General features: G+C 42.3%; 2 protein-coding genes across 2 annotated transcripts in view; both read left to right on the top strand.

Moving 5' to 3' along the window:
* The first annotated feature begins 3,984 nt into the window (after positions 1–3,984).
* LOC119325427 lies at positions 3,985–7,671 on the top strand. Its single transcript, XM_037599179.1, has 3 exons — positions 3,985–4,888; positions 5,553–5,651; positions 7,368–7,671. Exons 1-2 carry the CDS (start codon positions 4,045–4,047, stop codon positions 5,618–5,620), a joined length of 912 nt encoding a protein of 303 aa, XP_037455076.1. The 5' UTR covers positions 3,985–4,044; the 3' UTR covers positions 5,621–5,651; positions 7,368–7,671.
* A 3,282-nt stretch (positions 7,672–10,953) lies between these two features.
* Positions 10,954–11,264, top strand: part of LOC119320178 (protein BTR1-like) — a 4,142-nt gene continuing 3,831 nt past the window's right edge. The window contains exon 1 of the mRNA XM_037594284.1: positions 10,954–11,101. Within this exon, the coding sequence (XP_037450181.1) occupies positions 11,035–11,101 (67 nt within the window). The 5' untranslated portion in view covers positions 10,954–11,034. The remainder of the gene's footprint in view (positions 11,102–11,264) is intronic.

Here is an 11,264-nt window from a genome sequence, read left to right as displayed (position 1 = left end):
TGCCCCTTTCAAGTTTCAACCTGGGAAAATTGAATGAATCTTATTGTTTAGAAAAAGAAGTAGAGTGAATCTTGCACTGTAGAATCCTCTCTATTAAAAGCCTCTTAAAAAAGAGGCAATCTGATGAAAAGTCCCTCGCAAATTAATCTTTTCCTCAAAACCTAGCCGCTGGTTGCCTTCCCCATGGCCCTCATCGCCAGAGCTGTGATAGGGCTCGTCATTTGAGTCACAGCTCTCTAGGTGAAAACCAAAATTTCGGCTTTGCTGGAGTGGGGGTCATTGGCGTGCTCGTCGCTTCCTCCAAGAGGTGTCACTTGAGGTTTGGTCTTCATATGGTAGCGGCTTGTGAAACCGGAGCAACGGCTTTGGAAGTTACCTTCATGTTTAGGGTGGTACCTTTGAAAAGCCACCTTGTTTATGTGTTGACTTAGGCGTGGCACGTGCGAAAATCGCAGTGATCTCACGAGGGGAAAAAACTTTCGGTAAAGTGAAGTGACTATTTCTCTATGAATGCCTGATTTCGAAGGCAAGAGATCAGACTCAAATTCATCTGGCGAACTTCTGCTATTATATACAAGGACTAATATATAATTATATATTGACTGCTCAAGAACTATTTCTTTAAAACGAGACAAAACCTTTGCCTTTTTCATTAAATAAGAATAAGATTGGTGCCCAGATAATAGTAGTAAGAAATGTGTAGCACATTTCAATTGTTTTGACAAGGGTGATGGCTTCTATATAGAAAAAATAAATCGCTAGTTCTTTTCTACAAAATTTTTTCCAAATGTATCTTTTTTTATTTGATAAGTTTCTTACTATTCCAAAGAAATGTATCTTTTCTACGAACTAGATGATCACAAGTTGTTTACAAGATTTAGCATTTCAGTGACTGACTCCTTTATCCATTTCCCAAGAAATTTCCTTTTGAGCTGCATTACAAAACGGAAATGCCGTTTGGTGGCCGAGCACCATGCATGCCGTAATCTGGCTCATCAGTGTTCGTACGGATCGGCCGCAATCCCTTGTGACTCACGCGTATTTGACCTGACACCTTTTTTACACCACACCGTATTCTCCATTTTATGCACAGTGTCATCCCATGTTAACGACACTGCTCGATCAGGCTGTTCATAGGTTCCACCGACTCGCCCATCATGTATAGGCAGTGCGTCATGTACACTTCCGTGCCACAGGAATATGCAAGTTCTGAGAACATGACCATCCTCCATGATACACTAATTAGTAATTACCTTGGTTTTGGGATTAGCGGTACTAGTTCTTAAGGGAAAGTTCTCGCTGCAGGCACCTCAGATTTACCCATGATTGAGAATAAGAAACTAATTGCAATTTCTTCTGATGATTACATTTGATTTTCATAATTAAGCCACTAACCATAGTAGATTTGGCCCAACTAGTACAAAAACGTTTTAAAACATACTAAAAACAGCAACAAATGTACAAAAAAATCTTCTTTCTTCATTGAGAACTAATCATTAGACTGCCCCAAAGAATCATTCCATTACAAACATAAAAAATATTTTGGATAAATTATCCATGGATTCAACAAGCAATGCCAATTGTCTTTATTTAGTGCACACATATTTATCATCAGGTACTCACATGCCGTACATGTTCCAATGGGTGAAGTCCTTTTTCTTGGATGGGTTATTGGACTAGTCCTTAATCGACCAGATTGAACAAATATATGTTGCATCTTGTTATTTTTTACCATGCGATCACCTCACTAAAAAAATCGCAATTTTACAATCGATGAAAAGTTATGCAAACAATTTTGTAGTACCAACAACAACACTTCTAATTTTAAGTACTCTAAGTAAGTACCAAAGTCCGGTCAGACGAATCATGTCGCCGCCTCCCAACCCAAGCCGCAACCTCGGTGCCCCTCATCTTCTTGTCTGGTGGCCTCATTGGCGGTAAGAGGAGTGGGGGCCCATCCGTCTCGTTTTATTTTTCTTAGGTTTTTGCTTCTCCAACATCATCGACGAGGTGGTGGCGACAATGCGTGTTAGAATATGGTCACTATGGTCTCTCCCTACCTTGACGATGCTCGATCCGGCGCCGATGAAGGGCCTGTGAGGGGTTTTGTCCGCAGATATTTTGGTTCCCTTCAGATCTTGATAGTTTGCAAGCGTGAGGGTTGATGCTCCAGCGATTAATAGATCTCATCTCAAAGGGCGAGCCGCTATTGCCGTCTTAAAAGCCCGGTATGGCGAGGGCGTTTGCAGATGTTAGTTTTCTTTGTTGTTGGTTGAGTGCAATTTTTAAATTTCGGCGGGTAGCATACAATCAAAGGACGGATACTAGTATGTTTTTAATGTAATTTATTTTTTATGGTCGTTTTACATCCAATTGTCTATCCATTGTACTGATCTTTGTTCTCCTCGATATTAATTCAAAACTAATACGCCCTTTGAGTGTCTTTATTCAGAAAAAATAACACTTCTAATTCTCATCCAAATATGAAACATAGTTGTAGAAACAAGAATAAGAAAGATTTACATGGCCAATAAAATGGTCTGAATCCACGGCCCGGCTCTCACGACCAAAATACCAGCTTGTGTTTGTATTGTTTCTTTCTTCAACATAAACTATAAAATTAGAATTCAACTTTAACCTTCCATCTCCACAAAACGTCAAGAATATTCAACCCCAAAAAGAGATTTATTGAGAATAGGTGCACTGGATACTTTCCCCTCGAGAAGTAATATATCGGCGATGTCACTAACAAAGTGATAATCATTTTTCTATAAATTGTTTCTGAATATGGAGTGATTTTTAAAAAATATATGTGATGAACATATTTTAAATACAAGATGAATATTTTTTATACATGTCATGGACATAATCCAAACAAATAATGAAAATATTTTCAAATTTGCGATGAACTTTTTCGCATACATGACCAATATTATTCCAATACGCGATGAACATATTTTAAATACATGTTTTCACTTCAAAATTGGTGAATATTTTTTAAATACATGATGAACATTTTCTAAATACGTGGTGAACAATTTTCATATACGTGACAAACATTTTCTTTCTGAATATGTGGTGGACTTGTTTTGAATACGCGGTGATTATTTTAAATACATGATGCACTTTTTTCAAATACACGATCAAGATTGTTTGTAATATGAGTCTAATAATTTAGCAGTGCCTTCAAAATATTTTTCACTCTTTTATTTTTTTATAAATGAATGAAATATAAAAAAACAGAACTTTTACAGAAATGTACGGCTATCGAAAAAATAAAGAAGAAAAAAAGGAATAACAACCAGCCTTGCATGTGCGGACGTGCGCTGTGATCGACTACAGGTGAGGGATAGCAGCAATTCAAACTCACCCAACGAGGCACATCATGTTCTTGCATCATCGCCCACGACGGAGGCTCACATACAAATACAGAAGACAAGAGAATGGCACCCTTGTATTTGCATCTGTATATAACTAAATGGTAAGAAAGCACGGATCCCAATTCCTCAACGTCCGCCCGGGATAGCGGCCTCCAGGCAGCTCGGCCTCCAAAACGCTCCACTCATTACAAAAGGCTTAGGATAGCCTTATTACAAAAGGCAAAAGGATTAGTTTTTTTTAGGCAAGGCTGAAACTTCCTGCCGGGCCGCACATACCGAGAGATGATGTGGTCGTGGGCTTCCTTCTAGTGGGCTTTCACTCTCACTTGCAGGCACACTACCTGCTGCTTATCTCACGCTGTGGCGGATGCTTCGACCCCAGCATTTCGCCGCATAGCAGTAACCCTAAAAAAAAGCACGGCAGCGGGAGATGTCGCCGGCGGCGGCGCCGCCGCTGGAGGACGAAAACTTACTCTCCGAGATCCTCCTCCGCCTCCCCGCGCTGCCATCCACCCTCCCCCGCGCCTCCCTCGTCTGCAAGCGCTGGCGCCTCCTCGTCTCCGACCCCGGCTTCAACCGCCGCTTCCGCCGCCGCCACCGACGCAGGCCTCCCCTCCTCGGTTACTTCATCCACGACAGCCGAGGCATCTCCTACGAACGTACCATGGATTCCCCCGACCGCGTCCCCGCCGGGCGCTTCTCCTTGCAGCTCGACCACAGCTACGGCTTCTCGCTCCTCGGCTGCCGCCATGGCCTTGTGCTCATCTCCAACGGTACACGGAAGCAAGTCCTGGTGTGGGACCCCGTCACCGGTGACCAGCACCGCATCGCCTTTCCCCCATGGTTCGACGGGATCAAAAACCAGATTCATGGGGGAGTGCTTCGTGCTGCCGGCGAAGCGGACCACTTCCAGGTGGTCCTGGTACAGGCCACCATATGGGACAAACAGCATTTGCAAGTGCTCGCCTGCGTTTATTCGTCAGAGACCGGCAGATGGGGCGATCTTATCTTAACACCAATTCCAGCCCCGGCTTACTGTACGGGCTTGTCGCCCGTCTTGGTTGGGAATTCCTTTTACTGGCGTCTTGCTGGGTGTTTTTGTGCTGTTCTTGAGTTTGATTTGGAGAGGCAGAGCTTAGCGGTGATACAAGTGCCGGTTGGTGAGGAGAATAGCTTCGCTGTTATGCGAGCCGAGGGTGGTGGGCTAGGTTTACTCTCCGTGTCAGGCCTCACCGCACAATTATGGAAGAGGAATACCGACTGTGATGGTGTTGCATCATGGGGGATGGGAAGGACCATTCAACTGGACAAGCTACTTTCTCCTTATTCAGATGAGACTGCGCCCCTATTCATATTAGGGTTTGCAGATGAAAATAATGTGGTGTTCCTGACGGGTGGTCATGGTGTCATCATGGTACAGCTTGAGTCATTGCAATCCAAGCAACTTTGCAGGATTGACAACATTTTTTATCAACATCATCATGCATTCGAAAGTGTCTATGCTGCAGGTAATAGCATGCCTTTACACTGATGGAATGCCATTCACATCCTCTCATGCCAACCTAACAATTTTAAATAGTGCCACATATTAATTGATTGTTTTGATGTTTGATGACATCTTCAATATATATTGATGTTGTGTTGTAGTGTTCTGTCCTGATCCTGACGCTTGCGTGGTGCCGTTTTATGTAATGGTTATGAACTAGCAAGTCAATCTAGTATATGAATATCCATATGAACTGACAAGAAACACCAAAATTGGCAAATTTTCATGCTAAATTTGTTTAAAGATAATCAAAATCTGAAAAGTCATTATCACTTCTGTTGCTATTAGTGATTAGTATGAGCTTCGTTTTGTTCAAATGTTGGGGAACGAGTTTAAAAACAATTCTAGACAACTTCTCTTTTTTGTTAGTATAATAGTTTGAGCGTGCATGTTCTTTATTTTTACGATATTAATCACTATACATTGTTTGTGGGGATGCTCTTTGAATTTCACAATGACTATGGTTTTGTTATATATTACTATTGTTGTATCAAAGCTGAGTTGTGTTTTCTCAAATTACACATGTCAGTTTTAACTAAATATCGTGTTGGTGTTTTCTCGTGTCTATTTGGCCTTCGGTTGGAATTTCATTGGTTGGTTCATTGTTTGACTTATTATGCTTGTAGGAATAGGCATTGGCCGTGAACATGATGGGGCTGAACTTGTGGGCAATCCACAAGTGATTGCCTGTTAGCTATGCTTATTATGATGTGCTGGTTGAGCAGGTAAGCTTATTTTCTGCATATAAGTTGAGGTATATTGAAATGTTCTTTCGAAGAACAAATTGATTTCCTTTTAACTACTGTTTCTCAGTTACCAAATTGCAAGAGAGAACTCCAAGATTCTCTATTTGACACTTGGCTCAGTTGTTGCCCACCTGGCTACCTCATATCATGTTTTCATGGCTGGCTGCGTCTTGGATAATTTATCCATGCCGTGCTTCCTCATCCCTATCCTTACCAGCTTTCCATTCCCTTCATCATGCTTTCACTTCACCAGCTTTTCATGGCTGACTGATGTTCTCACCACTGGATGTACCCTTTTGCTTGCCCTCCTTCCATCCAGTTCCCTTGCGTTCAGTTTCTCTCCTCCTGGTTGTACGAACTCTTCTACCTCTTACTCCCCCAGTTGCTTCTGGTAGTGCGGGTTCTTCTCCCTCTACCTTCTCAGATGTTCAATTGCTTGCAATTATTATTTTCTGTACGGTTTTTTCTGTTGGTAGGTAGTACACACCCCTCGTTGTCAATGTAACTTGCATATGTGATTCGCTATTGGACACTAGTATAATTTGTCTGGTTTAAGCTACATGTAGCTATGTTTCAATTTTGACACCCTCCGTTTAGTTTTGTGTGGTATCATGAATCACAATTTTTACTTTTACTAACATACACCCTCGGTTTAAAAATACACTGCATATTAAATTTTGGTAGTACAAGCCTTTCACAAATGTTTACTCTAGTAGTTTGTAGCTTATGTGATACAAAATTATAACCATATATAAGTACTTTGGAATATGAGTCAAATGTCAATAATTTTATGTCGCATAAATATATACTAATAGTGTAACCATTGGTCAAAGGCTTTTTCTAATGAAACCTAATATGCAATGTATTTTGAAATATTAGTAGTGGTCTGGTGAGAGTGTTGTTTTTGTGATGTTGTGCTGCGTAAAAAATGACTTCTATTTTCTACTGAAGGAGTTATAAATAAATTAATAAGATAATGTATGATCCCTTGCTCGAGGCTTGTATGGCATGAATTTGATTGTATTCAATTTGTTAGTGACCAGATAGCTCATACATTTCCAAAACATATGCCTTTGAGTTAGAAACCAGAATCATCTGCTTTTCTATTCCGTGAACCCGTCATATGTCCATGATAACATATTCAATTTGTTAGTGGACGGGCTCTTAGCCTAGTGGTTGGAGCGCTGCTGCGCGTTCCAGCCAGCGCAGATTCGAACCCCGTGGGCGTTATTTGGCCATACTGGTCAATGTTGCGGGTTTGAACATGGGTCTCGCATCTTCTCTCTTAATTAAAAAAACTGCAGGGCTCCTCCTCTACTGGTCTTTTTTTTAAATAAAGAATATTGCATATGATTTGCTTAGCTAGATGGCTCAAGATTTGCCTCTATGGAAGGTATTTGAACCACTCGTCTCTTAGCCTTTACCGAGACCAGATGGCAAAAGTTAACGAGAATGCTAGCAGTAGAAGTTGATAGTGTGGCTACTTGTACACTACAAATTACCTATTGCGATACTCTGTTTCTATGCCTTTTTTCTCTTTTCCGGATAATGCTGAGATGATCGAACCTTGGAGTTATTGGTACAATTTTCATTTTGTATTTTAAAACAAAAATGTGAGATTTTATATAACTTTAATTGTTTTTTCATTAATGAATAGTACAGATTGGTTTGACTAATGATATTGATTGTTCACAGGTACCTAGATTGCTGAGATGCAGGAATTCACTTCGTGGCTGTGGGTTCTTCCATTTTGTATGCTTCATGCGGAGATCAACCCTCTACGTTGCATGCATTGTTCAACTAGCAAATGGACTTGTAGGATTAATCGCTCAATTTGCTAACTTCCCTCAGTTATCTAATTTCCGGACACAGTTAGCCAACTGGCATGATGAAGACACAGTGACTTGCTTCGAATAATCAGTACCAGTGATGCATTTGCTTTATGCTTTCCAAGCAAGCGGGTCGAAACAATCTTGCCTGCCTGCCTGGTCTTTGTGTACATCTTGTGTTATATGTTCATCTTCTCACTGTTTCCATTTGATTATGTTCCATGTCGTATCATGTTGGGAGACTTTGATGTCAAATTTCCTATGTCCCATTTCTGTGTGTGTGTGTGTGTGTGTTTTGGTTAATCTTATCTAATTTTGGCCAATGAATGTTGGATATATATAGCAGCTGCGGTCCTGGTGCTATTTGTCACTGGATAGCTCGGCCAGCAATGCCTTATCATGCAAACATATTTCAGATGTTAGTGTACTGATATACGGAGGTTGCTTGTTTCAGATGCAGCCAAAGAGTTAATTGTACTGATATTGGGGCATCTCTAGCCGAACTATTCGAAGGGTTAACGTCTCAACATATGCTCTTTTGAGGAGTTAATCCCATTCTAGCCGACTCTCATTTGGTTTAACTCAAAAAATTGGGAAGTGCCCATCGGTTCTCAAATTTGAGCAGCTGAAACAAAGTCTCAACAAAAGATTCCTACTCTCATTTGGTTTAACTCAAAAAAATTGAGAGGAAGTGTCCATCTATTCTCAAATTTGAGGAAGTCTCTACAAAAGATTACTTTTCGGCCGATGCTCCCACCTCCCCCGGCCGTCTCCACGCTGGGTCGCCTTTGTCGGGCCCCATGCATGCCCATTGACACCCTCTTCAATCGCCACCGCAACCAGAATTGCCGCATATAGCTCATTGACGACTAGGGCCATCGTGGAGCCTCATTTTGTCGAAAACGGATTCGTTAGAGGAGCATGATGGCGTAGAGCACCCGCACTTGAGCTAAACGAGACTGGTGTCACGACCACACCGGCGTGGTGAATTTCGGGCTCTAGAGTTGGTCGCGGTTGGCTTGCTCGGCGAAGCGCGAGCACGGCTTCGAGGGTAATCGGGCTCCTCAACGCCTGCAGGCCATCCACTCGGCCCTATTGTCCACCCACAGCCTTTGACGTTGCTGCACCGTGGCCCATAGAGGCTCTCACCTCCTCTACCTGCCAAGTGTTCGACGAATCTCCTTGGTACAATTTTTCACTTTTATCTTTGTTTTCTTTACTTTCTGCAGTCAAAATCATCTTTCAGTATTGCAATTCATAAATGAAGAGATTAAGGAAGATGTTATTGATGTTGCTTCGTCCGAGGAGGAGGAATAAGATGATGATGATTTTGAGATGGCCATTGTCAAGGAAGATCACAGGAGACCGAGACTATGACCTAAAATTTGGTTGCTTGTATCAATCGTGATCGGACAAAAGCCCATGCCAAGCTTGTCTGAGATTAATTTGCGCCTGCTGCAACATATCCAGAGAAGTATTTTCGAGGCGATTTTGGATGCACCGAAGTCTCTTTGAACACCATTGCAAAATCTATTGAGCGTCATCTTCCTTGGTTTTAAACTGAGAATGAATGCATCAAGAGAAATTTGTGCAAGTCCACTGATGAAATATTTCGCAGCTTTCCAAGTGCTTGCCAATGGGGCGGCCAAAGCTATTGATGACTTCCACATTGGGGAAGACACAATCATCGAGGCGGTTCGAAGATTCACACAAGCTGTGATCGAGATCTGCAGACCAAATACTTGAGGGCACCCAATGATGAAGACACTGAGAGGCTTATGGGTCTAGGTGAAGAACGATGATGGCTATGGGATGCTTGGATAAATTAATTTCATGTATTGGACATGAAGAATTATCTTGCATGATGGAAATGTCAGCACAAAAGGCAATGCACAGATCCAACCATCATCCCAGAGGCAGTTGCATCTGAGGATCTATTTATGACTCGTACTTTGGATTGCCTAACTCTCATAATGACCTTAATATCTTTTCGAGACCATCATTGTTGCCAAAGATGCTCCACCTTGCATCTATGTTGTTAATGGCTGTGAGTACACGATGTGGTACTACCTTGGCAATGACATTTTATCCTTCATGAGCCACATTGTGAAGACAAATCGAACATCCTCAAGGCCACAAGAGATTCCACTTTGTAGCACGTCAAGAGTCAGCAAGAAAGCATGTTGAGAGAACTTTTCGTGTGCTTCAAAAGCGCTTTGCGATGGATCGTGGTCCTACCGAGTATTGGAAAGCACATGTCTTTGTGACAAATCATGGCATATTGCATCATCTTGCACAACATGATCATTGTGGATGAGAGATGAATGCCAAAAAACTTTCGATATAGCCCTAATGGGGATCCTGTTGAGTCGGAACATGGTGCAAACCAGATCTGGAGAAGGCATGCACAACTAGCAAACCCACCGTACACGCCCAATGTCGAACGGATACTATGGGGCGAAAACCTAGAGTAACACCAAAATAAAACTAGCACTATTACAGAACAGGGACCGACCACAAAAGAATCAGGTTCTAAACATAACCCATGACACATTAGACAAGCAACATCCAATGCTGCGAAATGAAGACACCCTCCAACACTAGTAGAACCTAGAACATAGCGCACAATCTTCATCTCCCTTCAACCGACCTCATGGAGATCCTCATCAAGTTCATTGTGTTATAGTGAATGAACTCAGCTCCAGTCCTCAATGTCTTCGCGTCGCGCTGCTTTTGAAGACCTGCCCAATATATGAGAAAAGAGCACATAAAATACGATCTCAAAAGGAGTTTTAACTATCTTGTGCTCAAATGTTGCTCGATATCGAGCAAACCAAATGGCGGCAAGGCCAACATTGTGAAACCTTTCCCTGCCATGTAAGAAAGAATAACAAGAGAAATATTGCCAACCATTGTCAGGACATAGATCAGTTCCCAACACCATCCCAATGGATCTAAAATTTGCTCATGTGAGGATATGAACTCAGGACATCACCAACTGTCCCGAAGGCTGAAGCCACCCGAGCCAGCCAATGGTTGTTGTATTTGAATAGTTAAATTTGTAAACTTTGAATTTATAACATTGTTAAATTGTTTTTTTTTTCGAGCAACCGGCAGGAGCTCTGCCTTTTCATTAAGAAAAAGAGAATTGACCAGTTTATAAGGAAAACTGGCCGAAAACCAACATTGTTAAATTGTGTGAACATAAGTCATCAAGTTTTCACTTAATACCGTGTGCAAATATCCAGTTGAAAATGTAGCACATAAACGAAAAGATAGAATAATTGGTGCATAATTTTATTAGGGAGTCAAGTTTTAGGGGTTCGGTTAGGTGTTTTTTAAACTACTTACATTTAAGTTGAGGAGTTAAAGGTTTATAAGCAAGTGTTTGATGAGTTAAAATTTGGAAATTCGGTCAGATAATGCCCTCTTTTTTTTTCCCTATACACACACCCGAAAACAGAGCAACGCTGCCTTCCCCTTGTGCTTCTCCCCTCCATTCCGTACGCACGCCTCGCCGCGCTCCCCTCGGCATGGCCTCCTCGTCGCCGCCCCCGAGCTCCACCGCCTCCCGCGACGACGACGACGACCGCCGCCAAGGTACCGCCCGCGTCCGCCCCTCTTCCCCCTCCCTCCCACGCTTTGCCCTTCCACCCCTTGGTTTCTTTCCTCTCCGGCAAGAACAAGGCCACCGCGCCGAGACGCCACGATCCACCACCCGCCCCCGCTCCGACGGCCCTCTTCTCTCCTCTCACCGTCACCG

Source organism: Triticum dicoccoides, chromosome 6B, assembly GCF_002162155.2.
Source record: "Triticum dicoccoides isolate Atlit2015 ecotype Zavitan chromosome 6B, WEW_v2.0, whole genome shotgun sequence".
Classification (NCBI taxonomy): domain Eukaryota; kingdom Viridiplantae; phylum Streptophyta; class Magnoliopsida; order Poales; family Poaceae; genus Triticum; species Triticum dicoccoides.
Note: the sequence above shows the minus strand (reverse complement) of the source record. Positions and strands in the feature narration are given on the sequence as shown.